General features: G+C 42.4%; 1 protein-coding gene across 3 annotated transcripts in view; it reads left to right on the forward strand.

Annotated features, from left to right (window-relative positions):
- Nucleotides 1-20599, forward strand: part of LOC117265669 (lamin-A-like) — a 62358-nt gene that overhangs the window by 33473 nt on the left and 8286 nt on the right. For all 3 annotated transcript variants that reach the window (XM_033640294.2, XM_078171448.1, XM_033640293.2), the window contains exons 3-9: nt 13005-13161; nt 14926-15051; nt 15736-15906; nt 17247-17372; nt 17606-17826; nt 19387-19762; nt 20088-20195. In XM_033640294.2, coding sequence (XP_033496185.2) covers nt 13005-13161; nt 14926-15051; nt 15736-15906; nt 17247-17372; nt 17606-17826; nt 19387-19762; nt 20088-20195 — 1285 coding nt within the window. The remainder of the gene's footprint in view (nt 1-13004; nt 13162-14925; nt 15052-15735; nt 15907-17246; nt 17373-17605; nt 17827-19386; nt 19763-20087; nt 20196-20599) is intronic.

Raw genomic sequence — 20599 nt, forward strand, 5'->3', positions numbered from 1 at the left:
CCAGTCAGGAACCACTGAGTTAAAGTATGTCTTGTTAAGTTGTATTGAAGTGTTCGTTGGTTAATTGATAAGGCAATTGACTGAAAGTTAATCCAGCAATTTCGCTCATAGAAAAAGTAATTTATAAGGACAAAAATGCCATTTGCTCATTCCAGCTTCTTAAATACGAGGATTCTTTGTTTTATATTTCTTGTTGTTAAACTCTTTGATTACAGTCCCAATCCTGGTCTCTTCAAAAAGGGAGGTCAGAATTAGTCAAAGAGATGCTTACATGAATTCATGGAGGTATCTATTTTTTTTTTTTTTTAACTTATTATCAGTAATTGTAATTTTCTAATTTTGATTTTGATCTTGTTACAAAATAACCACAGTTGTTGCAGTGACACTGGGTTCAAAATGATTTCTGTGATGGAGTGTTGAAAATATGTATTGTCTCTCAGAGTCGAGTGTGGATTCGACTGGATGTCGTCCTAAATAAGAAGAAAACTGCTTGTTAAGTGATTTAATACCTGAGGGTGCTGGACGGTTGGTTGGACAAAACAAGCAATTTAAAGGCGTCACTTTTGGCTCCGGGAAAATGTGATGGGAATATTTTGTAAAGACAAAACAATTAACTGATAAACAGAAAAAAATAATTGCAAGATCAACATGATAATGCAGCCAGCTTCATGGAAGGTGTTTCATGTAATGGCCCATTAACACAGTAATAAACTGTACTCCGCATGTTCTCCTGGTGCCAGCTCTATTTCTGGGTCCCTGTGTTTGTTTACTAAAACCCCCATTATTCAACAACCTTCCTCTTAGTCACCTTTTCCCTCCAGTGTTCTCCACATAAAGCCGCTTTGTGAATGGCTAAACTAAATGTAGTCAGGGTGGAAAAAGGAAAGGGGGCTATAATTGGAGTAGGGAAAATTTTTCCACAATCTACAGGGAATTTGGGAGACCCCCCTTTTTTTTCTCCTCTTCTCAGTGTTTCAGCAATGAGTCATCAGGAAACCCCACCCACACGTGCCCACACATGGTTGCCAGACAGGGTGTGTGTGTGTGTGTGTGTGTGTGTGTGTGTCTGTTTACATAGTAACATACAATATGGATCAATGGACACTTACACTGGATGTCATTCTTTGACTACAGGAAATGAAGGAGGTGATGGATTGTAACTATAGCAGCCTCATACAGAGAGAAACTGCTTTAAAAAAAAATGGCAGGGAAAAACCCTGTGGGTGAAATGAATGAGATGTGCACCCTCCCCGTCCCTCCACAGCTTCAGCAGATGTGCCCATGTGCAAAGTGCTGAACCCCCTACTGCTGCAGGGGAGCTACTCTGTGGTGAACAGCACCAGGCTGCAGCTGTGGCGGGCAGCTCCAAAGGTGCTGGTGTGCATGTAGGTATCTGAATCCCTCGCAGCTACTTTGCTTCTTCCACCTGACAAATATGGGGATATGTTAGTCAGCTTCTATTAAAAAAATAAAATGTCACGTAGAAAAGTCTTTCGCTGCAGAAAAAGTGGACTTTTTTATAAAATTAGGCTGTCTGCTGTAGAAAGACGCAAAAACAAAAGAAAAGGGCTGTTGCATTCGCTTTAGCTCGAGAGGTAGTAAACCCACAACTACCTGAATGCTCTGCGTCGCACCAGACTAATAAACACTCCCCGTAGTGGGTGACGTAATGCAAGCTTGTCCGTTTTGACACAGTGACAATATGGCAACCGGCTGGCAACAAACAATCTTGTATTACAGTTAAATCGTTCATATAAAATATGTTTCTGAGCACATTTTTGACAAGAAATATGTGTACACAGGTTTTTTAAACACGGGAAAACCTCCAAAAACAGGCTATAGACTCCTTACCTAATGCCTCCGCAGCAGAAGGGGTTTTTTGGCATGTCACATTCGACGCCACAGACGGTTTGGAATACAGGTTAGTAAACAGTAGAAGGCAGCATGGAGGCCTGTGAAAACTCTTACTTATTCAGTCTCTTTCAAACTCAGCTCAGGCTAATTTGGATCAATGTTTGAGCGCAGCTTGGGTGGAGAAATTAGTGCATATTGGTAAAATTAGCACATACACCCACGTGCTGTGTTTTCATCAATGCCGTTTGGAGCTGGAGCCATTAAATACCCGTGACCTCTGCAGAGTCATTTGACCAGGGTGTGAATGCCGATTGTAAACTTCCCCATTACATTAAAAAGCCAGATGTTTGCAGGTGTTCAAGGGTTTTTGGTGCAGTGGGAAAAGGGTTTAAGAGAGGGACAGAAAGAGAGGGGCAACTCTCTTCTCTCAGTCTGCCTCTATACTTTTTGTGTCAGTGGTGGCGGGTATAAAAAAATGCGGAAGTACAACCTGTGGTTGGAGCAACAGCTTTAGAGCCAGCGAAAATGGCCGATTTTCTGTGGCAAATGAGGGGTGCTGGTAAGATGGAGGGAAGTTTAACATAGTTCTTTTGCACATACAGTACATGTTGTTATGATACAAAGCTGGATAAAAATTGGCAAAGTGTCCCTTTGAAATATCCATATCTGAGATTTCTGCTGCTGCCATGGTAAAATGTAGGTAAATTTAATTTAATTGTGGTGCTCACAGCATTGACAAAGTTTGGTGCCCATTGGCTCAGTGGTAAGATTAGGCGCCCCATGTACAAAGGCAGTGTCCCTCCCGCAGTGGCCGTGGGTTTCATTCCAGCCGGTGGCCCTTTGCTGCATGTCCTCCCCTTTCACACCTCTGACTACTCTGTCATCAAAGGCCCCAAAAGCCCAAAAAAGTCATCTTAAAAAAACTAAAAATGTTTAAAAAATCACCAGGAACATATTTTCTGTCTTTTTCCTTCTACTTTGGATAAAAAGAGCAGAGAGCATGCTACCAACAGTCCCTGCTCATCAGTGAGGTCTGTGAATTATCCAGGGTAATGGGGAAACTGTTTCCGGAAAGAGGTCTTAAATTAAATTACAAATTGAAACAAATTTGCCTCTCACCTCAATTACATTGGGGTGGCAGCATATCTCAGAGATGATTATCTAAAGCCTGGGCAAAAACATCTTACACTATGTGTATGAGTGGAGGTGAGGAAATATGTTTTATTGTAACTTTGGTGAACTAACATGGTAAATCAGATCCAGTGCAGCCAAGATTATGTCCTCTCATTATGATAAACAGTCTGATCAGTGCAGGACTCAGTGCAGTGGCCTCCGTTGACCCTCCGTAGTAAGAGCATGGATTTGGTTTGCAAAGTTGGAAAACTGGGGGAGGCTGCTCCTGTAGTGCAAAGCTTCGATGATGAAGCTGTGTAATCTCAAGTGTTTTAAATTTGGAACTCTGGTAAAGTGGCCCTGAAATCCAGAGTAGTGCATTAAAGTAGTGCTTCTGCTTTATCATGTGCATAAAAATAAAGGATGTCTTTTCTTTCTTGGTTTAATGTGGATCTGCTCTGATATTGCTGAATCAAATTACGGGATTTGTTTTTGTTCCAGATGCTGATTAACTACTTGGCGTCAGTGTTGCTCAGGTCACATAAAGTGCCTGTTTTGACCTTGTGGCTGCAGTAATGCGTCCGTTGTATCTTGTAGAAATTATAGGTTATACATTCCTTCGGTAGCGTACAAAAATGCACACCCTCTACGTGTTGAGATATTTTGAAAATCTGCACAGAAAAGTCTACACCTTTTTTTTTTTATTATTCCATTGCGTCCACAGTGTGGTTGAAATGGCATACTAGCAGGCCTGACGACAAGGCCTTGGTTGTCACGGTAACAGCATAGCAAAACGGGGGGGGTGTGGGGGGGAGTGGGCTTTTTTCTCTCTTTCACTCCACGAGGCGGGGTTCGTTTCTCGTTACTGGGGTGGACAAAGATAGCTGTGAGTCATCCTTGAGGCTGGGAGCCGAGCCAACACATTCCTCCTCCTCCTCAGATTTCTCGTCTCTATTATTCCCCCTCTTTCTCTTTTTCTTTTTGTCTCTTTCTTTTTCACATTTCCATTTCACACTACCCCCCCCCCCCCAACAGCCTCTCCTCTCCTCCTCTCCCCCATCTCACACTGTCTCCATCCAATAGCTCCCATTTTGTCTTTGTGCCTCAAAATGTGTAATTTACTCTATTTGCTCTGTAACAAAATGCCTTAAAAAGCTTTGATATTGCAGCTGAAAAGCGCAGAATAATGTGCAAACCTTTATTATTTTTCAGTAATATTTTTTTTTTTATCAAGAGCGCAGACATTTGTGTGTGGGAGGAAAGAAGGCAAGTGGTCTACTCTTTAAAAAAAAATAAGAATAAAGCTTGCCGAAATTACGCTTCATTTTCTGTTTTTAATTCCTCCGTTCAGAGCGGAATATAAATCGTGCAGCGCTCCCCTCTCGGCAGAAAGGTCTTCCTCAGTTTGCAAGCTTAGAAACAACTCTGCTGCCTTGTTTCACTTGCAACAGATTTCCCTTATCTTGATGAAACAGGCTGATATTTTTTGGCTCTTTATTTACCTATCTTCCCAAATGTAATCTGCATTTGTTTGCTCATCTGTTGGCTCACAGCCACTCTCAGTACCACATTTGTTAGTCTCATGCTGACTGTGTATTGTTTTGTAAATATTAATAGTGTGATTCTTAAAAAATAACTGCAGAGCGTCTCCACACATGTGTTCTGAGCGCAGGCTGTGAGGCTTTGATGGAACAGAATGTAAACATGAAGTCAGAGGATATTTATGCAGAGGCTCTCTAATTACACACTTCATACTGGATTATATAAACAGGTAGTCCAGAGCAAATGGCTGTGTGAAGAACACACACACACACACACACACACACACCCTGCACTGGATTATGTAAATTGTATATGAGAAAAACACGTTTGCAGGGACATACATGCACATGTCCTGTATGTGCCAGCACGCACTCACATTCATACAGCACACAGATACATTTTAACGCACACAGTGGTACACACAGTTTTTGCAGCCAACACTCCCACACAGTGCAGAACAGACTCAAACATGCACAAATACACCCACATTTACACACACACTGAAGAGAAATACAAACACACACACAAATCTTCAGACGCCACTCTCTGTTTTAAGCCGACATCCAGGAGCAGCATCCTGGATGTGCCAGAAGCAGAGACAACATGTTTAACTACAGCACAGACCTGTCCATCACACCACTCTGTGTTATACATGTTGAACTGAAGCCACTGGTTGAGATGTTCCTGCGATGTAGATATTTGCTAACAGACGAGGCGTGGATGTTGTATCCCAGGAGCCATGGGAGGCTAAGTGGTCCAGAGCTCTGACTTTACTTTACTTTATTTTTTACATGTTTAAAATTGGCTTCAAATGTGGTTCACATCCACCGTTTATCTGTATTCAAACCTGAGATTATACACAAAAACATGATCATATTAAAGGGAGTTGTTTTACAAGCCAGAACCAGAGTCCCTGGTTGGGTCAGGAAATTTATGTCGAGCTTTGGTGGTCAACTGCTGATGCTACTTTTGAAAATTTAAGTGCATTATTATTTTAATTTGCCACAAATTTTTATCCTCAACCTGTTAATACTATATTGTAGCAGCAGTGTGCTCCAAAATAGAGTTAGCTTGTGCTTTTCACATTCTTTGATGATGCCATATTTTAACTCATGCAGGCCTCTTCGGAGCCTGAAGAGCACTGAATGTTGGAGCTATACTCTGAACTCTGAAATTGAATTTGGTTTATTCAGTCAGGACTAAATCCATGTTTGGGACCAAATCTGGGCTCAATAGCTGCAGTTTTTGCAGGCTGGTCAGATGAGCGCTGCACAAGTTTGTTCCCCTGATAGCACTCTTTCTGCCTGAGGACACCTCAAATTAAATGTGACTGGGGAATTGGGCCAGATTTATACTACCAAAACATGTTACATACAGTATAGGAAAAAGAAATTAAGATGGAGTTGCTTACAAGCATTATTAATGACAACAGTGATACTAATAATTACTCTGGTATCAGGGTTGCAACGATGTACTGTGATATGAAAACTGACGGGTATCACACCACGTGCATTTGCTTATCTATAATATTAGAAAAAAAAACAAATAGACGAAAAAAATCTCCCTGTTTTTTTTTTTTTTAGTTACTTCAAAAAGGAGACTTTAACACATACTTCTATTAAAAAAAAATAAAATTCAAGTTTCGGTTATAGTAAAATAAATAAAATCTTTGATCAACCAAAAATAACCCTTCCTTTTCCTTCATTTAAAGGTCATTTTGATTGATAATAATTCTGTAATATAGTGATACTGTGAAACTGCAATATTTTCTGAGACAGTTATCGTACCCTGAAATTTTCATACCATTGCAACCCTGCCTGGTACCCAGAGAGGTTTGTTTTCATCCACACTTTTCTACATGAAGGTCAGAGGTCAGATTGAACTGTGTAATAATTTCTGTACAGTACAGAAGCACAATGTCCTGACTCATTATACTGCAGCTCCCGCTGTACGTAAATGTCATTGTGATTTTATTTGACATTTGTTACCATGCTAGCTGCCTGCTAGCATAGCAGTGTATGTCGGTTCGTCCATCTGCACCTCTGGTCGAGACTGAAGTATCATTATTGGATGGGTTGCCATGAAATTTTGTGCAGACATTCATGATCCCTAGAGGATGAATCCCAAAGACTTAAGTGGTTTCCTGACTTGTCCTGCAGCACCACCAGTCAGTCAGAGCTTTCACTTAGCTTGTGAACTGTCTCAGCATCTGCTTGATGGATCGGCAGACAAAATTTGGCAGCGAGATATTGTTCCCACAGGATGGTGTTAAATGACTCCCCCCCCAAATCACCAGGTCAAACAATTTGATTGGTACAATGCTTTATTTCATGACCCAATACCTGCAAAACCAATGACACTCCCATCAGAGACGATCAAAGTGAACATAAACATTATACCTGCAAAAGCATTAGCATGTTAGCATCATGCTTGTGTTAGCATTTAGCTAAAAGCATGGCTGTGTCTAAGTACACTCTAACACTAGTAATATTGTTTCTTTCAATGAGGAGTCGTGGTACATCTCCCAGGGGCCACTTGCACTGAAGCCACAGCAGAAGTATTGTCAGAAGTTTCTATTTAAAGCATTCATTAAATTGTTAGACTGTAAATCAGGAACCCTCTCTTGTCTTGCCGTCATATTTGTGTACAAGGAGAGTACAAACAGTCAAGCAGCATGTCAATATACCAAACCCACTTCTGTCCATTAATTCACTGCTAGAGCTGAACCACTGGGCCCATTAGCACTAATGAGCGTCACAGCAGCCACCTCCACACACTCACACGCAGAATCACACTGTTAAAGAGTTTAATTGAAAAAAGTATTAACGTCTAGACAAAGAGCCGTATAGTTTAAAATGTGATCGAGCTGTAAACAAGAAATGTGTGTGCACACTTCACTAATGCATTTACGCTTTACAGCCCATTTAAGTTAGAAGAAAACTTCGCCTCGGACCTGTTCTGGTCGATCTGGGCTTCTTATTGAAGTCCATAATATGTTAATGAGCAGCATGGTGGTGAATTAAAAATGTTCCACAATAACAGCAGCAGCTGCCTTGGAAAGTTTTTAACACACCTAGAGAGTTATACAAGCCTTGGCCCAGCCTGCTCTATTCATTTGTTACAGTCACAACAAGATTATGGTCTTTAAACATTTGTACAGCAGCAACCGTGTCTCATTTTACCCCTGTTACTAATCTGCCTGTGTTGTCGGCATCCTGACACTGACTGATGGCTCATATGTTCGTACCAGGACAGTTAGTACAGGCACAAATTATAAAACTAGAGCCATGTGGAGAGCCATCGGCTGAAAATTTCACACAGACACCTTTTTAAAAGAAAGTTATTTTTACTTAAAAGGGTCTTCGCCAATTTTCAACCAGCTCTGTACCATAACAATGTGGGTAGTGTGGGTAAATGAACTGTGGTGAACTTCCCTCCATCTAACCAGCGCCCAGATCTCTCTGCAAAAGCTTCGCTGGAGCTCGGGCTGTTCATTGAACTACAGGCCACATGCCGCCATCACAGGCACAAAATTATGTTACTGTATTGCCTATTTCTTACCAAAAATGTTCCTAAGAAACATATTTTAGCGCCGTATTTAGCCGTAATAGTGAAAGATTGTGAACAGGAAGTATGCGCTGTACTGTTTCCTGCACAGTGAAATCAGAGGCTGAAAAAATTTAGATCAAAGGTAAAACTAAGTAGCGCTGATCCAATATAAACCCAAGATCCTGTCAGTGAGTTGCCTATTTTTTGCCTTAACTGTCTTCAGAAACATATTTTAACTTAAGCCTAGTTCACATTACACGATTTTCACCGCGATTTTGACGTCGCAGAGGATCTTGAGAGCCACTTTAGGTCGGAGGTGAGTTGGCAGATAGTCTGCCACGACGAGTCCTCATGTGTGAACAAGCCTACGAGCAAGTCGCCTCCTCATCTACAACTGGGACTGGATATCTGGCATGCTAGAAAACTGGAGAAGTCTGACACTGCTGACAAAGAGCATCAGCCAATGAGAGGCAGGATAGGTCCCATGTCAGCACGCAGGAGGACGGAAGAAATGTGAGGAGGACAAGCCGCAGGGTTGCCAGGTCCGCTTAATAGCCGCGACTCTGGGCTTGTTTCTAAAGTGGAGTTGCATATTTGAGCTCGCTCTCTAAACATCACCTTTCTCTATATATATATATATCTGTCACTTCTTTTGGGCTTGTTTCCATAGCCCTGGTTGCTTGTTTCTCTCCCAAGATCTGGCAACACTGACAAGCCGGCAAGCAACAACAACAATGGCAGCATCCACAGGATCACGGGGAGCGCATTGTGTTTGCACCCAGGCCCTGGAGGCAGATCTGATTCAACAATGGGAAGAATATCCACGCCTTTACGATGTGTCGTCTCCAAGTTTGGTGGCATCACCGTGTTATCTGGAGCTCTGTTGGCGAGGGCTCGGTGGAGAAATCTTGTGATGTGCACACACAGGTCGTAACGCAGTTGGTGAGACTCCCGCTGACAGAAACATACATCCTCAGGTATGAACACTCAAAAGATCACGATAGTCTCCGCGACGCAAAATCGGGGTGAAAATCATGTAATGTGAACTAGGCTTTACAGTTTAATTGTACGACATGATCGTTTGTTACCAGCTAGCTGCCAAAAAAGAGCAGGGGACGCATCTCCTGTGTCCCCCCAATAAATTACGGCCCTGTATGGGGAGACGGTGTCACTTAAGGCTCCAGTTTATGTGGGTTCAACAACTGAAGGTATGTGTGTGTGACACACATGGTTTTCTGTGTGTATTTATAGCCAGAGTCTGAAGCACTTTTACACCTGGGTCGTAAAGAGTCACATTCTTGTGTCTCTTTATGAGTCACAGTGTGTTCACTGGGAAAAAAAAAAAAAACTTCCCCAGCTCTGTGATCTTCTCAGAATTACTCTGGTGTTTTCAGCGTGTATGCACAGTAAAAAGAGGTGTTTGTGTCACCTGATCTACCCTCACTGACATAAATGGAGTAGCAAAATAACAGAATACAACTTAACAGCATCATGCATCCTCTAAAGTGACCATACAGTTGAATCAACACCTCTCTAACAACTTGTACAACCAGCTGTTAAATGGTAGAAAACTGTATTTTAACTACGAGATAAGTTTATAAATATGAATTGGTGCATTGCTGCAAAAAAAAAGGGAAAGTATGAACATCTGGTCCCAACATCTGCTAATTTAAATGTGGTCATGGGCTCAGGAGGTCATTGTTGAGTTTCCGTAAAATATATTCACTTAAGTTGGCAGTTTATTAGGTACACCTAGCAGAAACAAACGCAGTGGGGTAAACTAAGTATTAGAAACCCCTCTCAGTATGTCACAATACATCTAAACGGCACCAAAATGATCTTAAAGTTTAATCTATCAAACAGTTTGTGTGTTTAACAATGAACTGGCAACTGCGATACAGGTGGTTGATGTAGGAAATCTGTGTCGTCTTTACAGAGCTTCTTTTATGTTTAAGTGTTTGTGTGCATGAGCGGCCATGATTGTTGATTTGGACTGAAGAATTTTTGACTGTGAACAATGAGCAGTCTTTTTTGAAATTACCCGCTCATGTTCTCTGAGCTTGACTGTACATCTGTAAAGCATCACAAGTGTGTTTTCTCTGGATTTTATTTTAGACGTTTTTTTTGTGCTGGACATAAAAGCCTCATTCATTTTTTCCATCTTTTTTTTTCTGTCTCACCCCACAGCAGGCTGCCACAGTGCAGTTCTGGTTTTCTGCCGCTTTATATCGTCTCTTTGTGCTGGCTCTTTTCGGGAAGCAGAATTACATCTATGCAGCTCTTCTGAAGCTCCTCTCATTGGTGTTTATTGAATGCAGTGATGGATATTAATCGCTGTATCATAAACACATAAATTAGAGTTTCACTTCTGAACTGATGGCGTCTGAATGGACCCGATCTTTGTTGTGAATCATTATTCCTGCTGTGGAGTAACTTTATGACTTGCCAGTGTGTTTTGTAAAGCTCGTCGCTACACTCGGCTGGCAGTGACCGGATGACTCTGAGGTGTGTGTGAGCAGCCTGGAAGCCATCTCCCTCAGCAGATGGCCATTATTAGTGACAATGAAGACTAGCCCACAGGGCCAAATAGAATAACAAGGAGCCCATTTCCTCCTTGGCTGTGCATGAACCACCTATACTGCTAACACCGCCTCTCCGTCTCCCCTCCGCTCTCTTCATCTTCTCCAGGGAATGCATTGTTTTTCCATGGCTGCATCCAAGTTTTTTCTCTCTGACCAGAACTCTAAATTGGTTCCTGTAGAGATGTTAGAGGGGGAGGCGGGGCGCACATGCAAGCACATGCGCAGCAAACGTGAATTCTCTTAATTCAACACGGGCTCCCTTGAGATAAAGTTTAATGGGCTCTTATTCAGTACAGAAGGCTAATAGCAGTGCGTTGATGTGCTGGCCCGAGTTCAGTTCACATCAACGGCTGACAACTGCTGCTCTCACTGTGCCGCACAATGAGAGTTTGTGTCGTCCACAACTTGTGTCACTGCAGCACAGTCGTCCACTGCTCGTCAGGTTTCAGGGTCCTCTTAGTATCAGCATTAACTTAGCAGATATGACAGCAAGTGGGAGCTGATAGTGCATCACAACTTAATGTTACCAGAGAAACACATTAAAGGTGCAGTGTGGAGGATCTCGGGGGAAATCTGGGCAGAAATGGAAATGTATTATAGTGAGTATATATACTTTTAGTGCATAGAAGGTTTTCCTTACCTTGGAAAGAGCCATTTCCAGAGGAGTCCAGAACGGACAAAGCAGACACTGGCTCTAGATAAGGTCATTTGTGTTTTTGCGTCAGCCACAGTAGTTAGCAGCCCCTCTGCGACAAGAGTGTTATTTTTTTTTAACATGAAATTGTTTTATTTTTGGTTTAAATGACCAGGTCCCTTTGTTTTGGAGAGGTAAAGACCTCTGTAGATAATTCAGCTCCCAGTAAAAAACTCCTGAACATCTGGATCATAAGTTATCAGAGAAATAAGGTGAGCATACATAGCTGATGCTGGGCTAGCGGCCGGACAGCATAGGAGAAACACTGATTTGTAACATGAAACTGCTTTTATCAGTGTTTCTACCAGTGTTAATCACTTGGTTCATCTGTTTTGGAGAGGAAGAAACCTTTGCTGACAATTCGGCTTGCAGTAAAAACCTCCTAAACAATGAACACTGAAGGAACTCTAACCGGGAGAAGTTTCAGGTGGTTTCAATCTGCAGTCCTCACCACTAGATGCCACTAAATCCCCCTAAATCTCACACACTGCTCCTTTAAGTGGATAAAAAAAGACAGATTATGTCGTGTAAACCTCGCACAGAAAACTTCTTGTCGTGCATTAGTCACATGGGAAAACTCTACAAAGGCAACTTTATTTGTACGGCAGTTTTCAAACACAGAAGCATTTCAAAGTGCAAACATGACGTCAAAAAGTAGAGTAAGAGGTTGGTAATCTTAGGTGTTAGGCCACTATCAAGTCAAAGTCAAATTCATGTGTATCGCACATTGCATACAACATGTGTAAACTCAATGTGCCTCAAATAAAAAGCTAAAACAATAAAGATCACACATGGCAAAAAAGATAAGAATGTAAGCTAAGGAAGTAATACAATGAAACATGAGTAAGATAAGAGGGTATTATTAAAAAGCGGATAACAATACTGCTTCTAAAAGACGACACTGCTGTAACAGACATCAGTTCTTGCGGTAGAAGTTTCCAGAGAGAAGGACTGACAGCACCATACGCTGATTCAGAATTTATTCCAGGTAGAGTGAGGAGACCTTTACTTCATGATGTAAGGCAGAGGTGTCAAAACATACGGCCCGGGGCCAGAACCGGCCCACCAAAGTGTCCAGTGCGGCCCGCTGGATGACTCTGCACACCTAATAGTGATGCACTGGTGGAGGCTAAGAGGTGCCAGGTTTCAGGAGCAAGTTATACATTGATTTGCTCTCTTCTTGTAAAATGCTGCTTCAGAGGCTTTTACAGTTCTTTACTTTCACTTTAGTTTGGTGTGATGATGTCAGGATGACTACGCAGGAGTGAAAATGTATGGAATTAAAAAAATAATGCTCAGATTGATTAGCAAACTAGTTGGCAGTTAATTTAATATTTGACAACTAATAGATTAATCGTTGCAGCTCTACTGTCCGCTACGACACAAGTCTTAGGTGTGAGTTTTTAAAGTCACATGAGATGAGCTACACAGCTCCCAAGAGAACAAATCATCTGTATCCAAACTGCAAAGTAAAAAAGAGAAAAATTACGTGTCAGACGAAACTGTACTGACAAACACAGACAGGCTGCATCGCCAGAGAGGAAGAAAAGCCTCCATTAAAACTCCCCAACAGTGAAACAACAGACGCGTGCAGCAGGGGGTGACAATGACACATACAGTATCAAAGGGACTGAAAACTAACGTCCATGTTTTGTCTCGTGTCTTTACAGAAACACCAAGAAGGAGTCTGACCTGGAGGCGGCTCTGGCCAGGCTGAGGGACCTGGAGGCCCTGCTGAACTCTAAAGATGCTTCCCTTTCCACCGCCATGGGGGAGAAGCGGGCCCTGGAGGCTGAGGTGAAGGACCTCAAGGCCCAGCTGGCCAAGGTAAAAACATCTTTATTGGAAATGAAGTCTTACATGGCTGCTGTTGGCAGGAGGGGCACGTTACATGGCTCGGAAAACATGGAAAAACATCAGTCATGCATGTTGTGGCACAGCAAGTGTCTACAGTAACATCAGGATCATTTCAGATTATAGAGGACGTCTTCCACATCACACATCACTCTGAATCGTTAACAGAAAGCACTGTGGTCCTCTTACTGTTAGAAACATTAATACCAATGGTGGACTACTGGTTTGTTAAAGTTCTGTCAGCACTGCTCTGTCTAATGGCTGGTTTACACCTAAACTTAGTGTTGCTGCACCACTTCATGGACGAGCGGTGTCTGCTGCGCCCAGAGTTTTTGCTCCATCAGTGTCCGCGGTTTAAAGTCCACCAGAAACAGCGTGTTTGGATCAGGCCCAGTTGAACTAACTGATGTTGTGACACTTTGCAGAGTGGGACTGAGCATAGGACAGAGGAGTGGAGGGAAAACTTTAGCACATCCAGAGCAGCGCTCGTGTCTTTGAATGAGCTCCTTCATCCTTATATCAAACCAGAATTAATGCTGATGAGATCTCCAGTCTGTGTTTTGAAAAGTCGAACGTTAGCGTGTACACTTTGCTACCTTTGTGATGAAAAGAGATGAGAGACAGCGGTGAGCATTTGGGGTTGTTTTTGCTTTCTAGTGTGGACGGAGATATTTTATAAAAGCACATAATTATTTTTTAAAACTGGGTGGATCCATACCCATTTTTCTTTTAATTGATTTATTTATTTTTTCACTGTTTTAACCAAACCAAACTATCCAGTAAAATATTTTTTTTTTAATATTTTATTTGTGCAAAATTAAAACAGTGGTGACTTTACAGGTACAAAACCAAATATATATATGTATATTTACACACAAACACAAGGACAGAAAAAGAAAACAAGGTGACATACGGAACTTGACAATGTGCATTATTATATATAAAACAGCAAATTAAATTAGGACATATATATATAACTTTATTTCAGACACAAAATTGGTCCATAGATTAAAAAAAAAAAAACAAAAAAACAAAAACAAAGTAATAATATAATAATTCTAATAATAACCTTTTTGCAGTTATTGTTTATTAAAGTAATATAATTACCAATTGTTGTAGAGGAAATCTGTTACGTGTGAAATATAGAAAATATAGAGGAAAGAAATAAAAAAAATGAATAAGTAAAATAAATAAATAATAATAATAATATATTTTTAAAGTAATAACTAGGTGATGATAATGGAGTTATAAAAAAAATAAAATAAAATAATAGATAAATATTCAGCTATTGTAGTATTGGGGGGGCTTTATAGATGAGGTGTGTGGAGGTGGAGGCATTCATCTCCATTTTCAAAACACTGTATATTTGTGGACAGAGCCTTAGAAAAGCAGAGTGAGTGGAGCAGGAAGCTGCAGTGACTGACATTTTACAAGTGCAGAAGTTCCTGGTGGAGGTAGTAATTTTATGTGCACCCTCCAAGCAGTTGACTATGAATGAGGACATGGTGGCGAGGCAGGCAAGGTTGCATTCTCTGCTGTTTGTTTTATCAATGAAGTTTACCTTAGGACTGACGTAGATACAGTTGTAGCCCTGCTCCACCTACTGGCCACACTGTGGAACTACAGGTCTCCCCTTAAAAGAACAGTTCACAGCTCAAACAATGCTGCACAGATTTTTTTTTTTAACTTTCATGCCTCCATTAAAGAACACTTCTCTCCCCTCCTCCTCCCTCTCAGTTGGAAGGAAGCTTAGCCGATGCCAAGAGGCAGCTGCAGGATGAGATGCTGAGGAGAGTGGACGCCGAGAACCGCCTGCAGACCGTGAAGGAGGAACTGGAGTTCCAGAAGAACATCTACAATGAGGTTCAAACTCTTCACCTGGACCTGTCTATTTTTACTCGGCTGTCTAAGTCATCTGTCCTACTTTTCATCTTTTCCACAAGATATTGATTCGCATCCAACCTCCTGCTTGTTTGTTTTGCATTTCCCTTTCAGATATGTCTCACAGATGCACTTTTCTCTTTGCTTCTCACCCCTTCTTTATTTGATTTAGTTTATTTTCACATAAATAATAAAGCACAGTACAAGCAGAAATATTTACACATTTTAATTCCTCCCATAATGAAGTCACAATTTGTCCTGGTCGTAATGAAGTCCTGACCAAAACTGGCAACAGATGTGTGTTTTCCAAATTTAAACATAATGATTAGGAGCTGCTTAAAGGTCACTAGGGAGGTGGATTTCTCTGCTAGAGCTCTGTACTTGTAAACAAGTAATTAGTGCACAGCGACTGACTAATCAACGCAATTAAGTTCATTGACCATAGCAGGTTTCTACAGGTGGAGTCTTTTAAATTGTTTATGGTGCCTGAAAGAAAATAAGCCAATCATCAATACAAATGACTCTTTTTGTAGTTTAATAGAGTTTAGAAAGTCCAATCAGCTTCTAATCAACACGAGTCCAAGTGAGACAATTCATGTGACAAATCCAAGAGACTAAAAGTAAGTGCTCTTGAGACTGATCACCAACCTGTGTGTGTGTCTGCAGGAGCTGCGTGAGTCCAAGCGCCGGCACGAGACCCGCATGGTGGAGATCGACAGCGGGCGGCAGCAGGAGTTTGAGAGCAAGCTGGCCGACGCCCTGGCCGACCTGAGAGCCCAACACGAGGAGCAGGTCCGCCTGTACAAGGAGGAGATCGAGAAGACCTATGATGCTAAGGTATGTCTGGATGCTGCAGCAGACGCACAGCTCTGTCGCCACCTACAGGCCGAGCAGAGGCTGTTACTTTCAGCAGAAGCTCAGCTTTGTGTGGAGATGTTTAGTGTTTGTTAATCGCTTTAATGAGCTGCGAATGGTCCAACATCCACAATCCAGATAATGCTTATTGATTTACGTCCTTTTTACACTCAGTCAGTGTATGAATTTACTTTGTAGCTTGTCTCTGGCCTTTTATTTACGAACAGGAGGGGAATTCATTTAACAGCAACAATCACTGGCTTGTAGGACGAATGTGGATAACACAGCAGCAGTTTTGGTGATTGGACTTTACTTTTAAACAAAACCCAAACGAATTTCTGGGGGAGAATTCAAAGGCATTTTTACACCAAACAGTTCCCCCCCTTTCAAAGAACTACATAACCACAAGGGAGTTTTTTATATTTGCATTCACACCACCAATAGGAACGTTGAAGTGATGTCCTGAAAGCCGGCAGACAGTTGGCATATTAACGTCAAGATATCGAAAGGCATATCAACATTAATTTTAGCTTGGCTCTTTATTACCTGGTGACTAGCTTATAGCGGTCCGGACCACTCTGCAGAAGGCAGGATGGCGAGGCGTTCAGGTACAGTTCACCAACAATGGCTTTATTGCAGTCTTCACCACAAAACATGGCCTCCTCATGAGGTTGAACAGGAGCCCTGAGCTCATCTAGACTCTTATTTCTGAGCTGCTTCACCCCCACATACACCATGAAGTACACGTCACACCTGCACAGGTTACCCACAAGGCCACCACCCTTAAAGGGGAGAAAGGGTGAGGCGGTAACAGGGTCCTGCACTGGTTCTTGTTTTCGACCAGTCAACGTTCACTTGAGTCACTCATAGTTCCTCTAGTGCTGGGAGAATACCTACTCTGAAATAGGAAATAAAAAAGACCCTCAAAATGGCGTTCTGAGAGCTACGATTGTTTCTAGTTCTTACAGTGCGTACACAATAAAAAGCAAACTAACTTATGACAAAGTTCCTACCAGGACGACGTCAGTTGGTAGAGTGTGTGATCGTTGTAGGCTGAGTCCTCCTGGTAAAAACCTCTTAAACAATAAACACTGAGGGAATCCTAATGTTTAAATCCCCCTAAATCTTACACACTGCTCCTTTAATTAGCAAAGACTGCAAAAGGCCAAAAAAAGTCAAATCTGTTCTGGTGTTTAGTCTTCAAATGAGCAAAAGAGAAAGTCTCCTGAAGTAAACAAAGAACACAGGTTCAGTCAGGTGGTTGAGAGCAGGAGGTCACTGCCGATAACTGATTGTACCTTCTGTCTCTCTGTGTGTGTCAGCTGGAGAACGCTCGTCATTCAGCTGACAGGAACAGCCACTTGGTGGGAGCAGCTCACGAAGAGCTGCAGCAGACCCGTGTTCGAATGGAGGGCATGTCAGGCCAGCTCAGCATGCTGCAGAAACAGGTACACACACACATATATATACAGTGTGTCACTACAGTGAGTTTGTGATCAGTCTGCTGGTTTTACTGGCTACACTGTGGCTGACTGAGCACCATTGATTAATTTAAGCCTCACCTGACTCATCAAGCAGACTTTGCAGTGTTTGTACTGTTACAAGTAGCACACAGACTGCTTAATTGGTCGTAATTGGTCTTAATTGACTAACCTTTGTACGTGTTCTCACAATTAATCAGCTCTCAGCGAGCGAGGCCAAGGTGCGGGAGCTGGAGGAGGCTCTGTCGAGGGAGCGGGACCTGATGCGGCGGCGGCTGGAGGATAAGGAGCGCGAGATGGCCGATATCCGAGCTCGGATGCAGCAGCAGCTGGACGACTACCAGGAGCTGCTGGACATCAAGCTGGCCCTGGACATGGAGATTCATGCTTACAGGAAGCTGCTGGAGGGAGAGGAGGAGAGGTGAGATTGAAACAGGAGCTAGACTCTTGAAAGACACCTTGAGGCAAATGAAGATCTACAGGTTGTTACAGGGAGGAGGAATCACTAACAAGTCAGAGTACGAACAGAGAAGTCTCTCTACTGACTCTGCCAGTCAGACACAGATCAGCTTAGCAGACAGTTCAGCAGATAACCACACAGAATCACTATGACTCTACATGTAGACAAACCTTTCTACATATGTGTGTACTTTTGATCTGGGGCTGTTTTTCAGGGTTTAAATAAAGGATAATCTCATTGTTACAGCATACAATGGTATTTTTTGACCAGTGGTTCCCAACTGGTGGGTCGCGATCCAAAAGTGCGTCGCATGTCCATTGTGAATGAAGTGTGAAAAAACACTTTATTTTTAAGTACAGTGAATTTTCGGCACAGAGATTTTATTTTAAAGTGCTGTTTCCTGCTGTAGAGTGAGTCTCTAACGGACAGCTACATGACAGAGACAGCAAACTAGCTCAACAACATGGCCAAAGACAAGTATGACACTGAATATATCAAACTGTGGGACCTTGAGCTAATGACTAAGGAGAAATCTGGACCCTGAGGCTGGACCAGTTGGGAACCACAGCTTTAGATAAAAGCGTGCTTTCAGCTTAGTTGCAACAGTTTGGGGGAGAGCCCTGGTGCCCAAAGTCAGGTCCACAAAGAATTTTTTTTTTTCAAATTTATTGTAAAAGAACAACAACAGCTCATTCTACTTTCTGTCAGTACAGCTGTGAGGGTCCGCTGTCCTTGCTGATGTTGCCTTCAGGGCCTTTAGACTAATTTACCTGCAGAATGTGATAATAAAACATTAAAGATTAATGAAAAACATTAGTGAAAATAAAATAAACTTTTAAAAAATGAACAAGTAGCTTTCATGTTCTTGCGGCCTCATTAAAACTGCTGGCAAAGTAAACCTGCTCTTTGACAGTGATAAAAGTTAAAGGTCCAGTGTGCAGGATTTAGAGGAGCCTATTGATGATGATCAAATATGATGTTCACTAACTAACCTAAAACTAAGAATCATTGGGTTTTGATTAGCTCAGAATGAGCCCTTCATATCAACACATTGAGCGGGGCCTCATCCACAGAGTCCGCCATGTTGCACTGCCATGTTTCTACAGTAGCCCAGAACAGAGATCTAGAGAAGGTCTTTCATGTCTTTATGTAACCTGAAGGCCTCTCTGGGTTCACCGTGGGGAGGGTCCAGTGGAGGGGCATTCAGTTGGTTGCAATCTGCAACCTCACTGCTAAATGCCACTAAATCCTACACACTATAAAAATGTGAACAATAACAGGAACAGCTGAGAGAGACCTGAGAGGAGATCTGATGCAGATTTTTCTATGAGACTGTTGCAGTAACAGCAGTAACTGTTCTGGTTCGTGGAGCTTTAACACTTCACTGGAGCAGGTTGGTTACAGTAGCTGTGGTAAGAGCATCAGGGCAGTAAGGAAGAGATATAAAGGCACTTAACCACGGTACGTGTGACCGACTCCTCCGGTCTAAATCCATCATCTAAATCTCCCCTCTCTCCTCAGGCTGCGTCTTTCACCCGGCACTCAAGCCAAGGTCACAGTGGCACGCACCTCCGGCTCAAGCCACAGCCACACCAGCCGCTTGGTTCACTCCTCCGGCTCAGGCCACAGCCACACCAGCCGTCTCGCCCACGCTTCCGGCTCCGGCGGTGCCGTTGGCACTGCCACTGCCACCGCCTCCAGCAGCCGCAACTCCTCTGGTACAGCCAGTGCGAAGAAGCGCCGCCTCAATGACAACGAAAGCGAGACCTCCAGCGTTGCGGGGGGCACTGTGACCAAGACTCGTATTAGTCAGCATGCCTCAGCCAGCGGCCGCATCACTGTGGATGAGGTTGACCTGGAGGGCAAGTACGTCCGTCTCAGCAACAAGGCTGACGAGGTCAGTGAGTCCATCTGTCAGGTGGCTTTATAAACTCTTCTTACCTGGTTTATGGTGATTTCACAGCTCTGAGACTGAGCTCGAAAAAGATGTAAGAAATTGAGTCCTGGTGACAAAATACCACATAACCAACATTTTTGATAATTAAAATATGATTATAAGTGGCATTTATTGCTGTATTAATGTATTTTAATACAGACAGCTGTAATTATCTGTAGCTTCAGCCAACACCTTTTCAGTCTATAAAAAAGGAGGAGTCCATTTTGGTTTCGATTTTTACATTTTCTGTCCCGTCCTCTTTTCTCTTCCCATTTCTCTCATGCAGGATCAATCTCTGGGCAACTGGCAGGTGAAGAGACAAGTAGGTAGTGCCACACCTATTGTCTACAAGTTCCCCCACAAGTTCAATCTGAAGGCCGGAGGAACTGTCACTGTAAGTTACACCAAGTTTTCTAAATGTGTCGCTATGTTGATCTTTCCATGGTCAATATAACTGTTGTTTCCCTGCACAGAAAGGTACTCTTTTTTGTGACCACGATTAGTGCTCTGAGTGGGTCCCCATTTTGTATGTATAGTGTACAAGCAGGTGACGTAATACACATTCCTGCCAACGTGTCCAGCTTTTACATTGATCAATAGGCGGCGGTAATGTGCCAAGAAAAGTATCAGTGTGATTAAATGCAGGGAAGAAGACTGCAAGCAAGAAAACATGGATATTATTTTGTATATGTTGTATGTGGAAGGAAAGGTGTTCATCAGCCTCAAGGATACACACAGGACACCTTTTTTATAAATCTTGAATCCTGTATGTCAGGTCACGAATTATGAGCTAAGTTC

The sequence above is a fragment of the Epinephelus lanceolatus genome, chromosome 10 (assembly GCF_041903045.1).
Source record: "Epinephelus lanceolatus isolate andai-2023 chromosome 10, ASM4190304v1, whole genome shotgun sequence".
Taxonomy (NCBI): Eukaryota; Metazoa; Chordata; class Actinopteri; order Perciformes; family Serranidae; genus Epinephelus; species Epinephelus lanceolatus.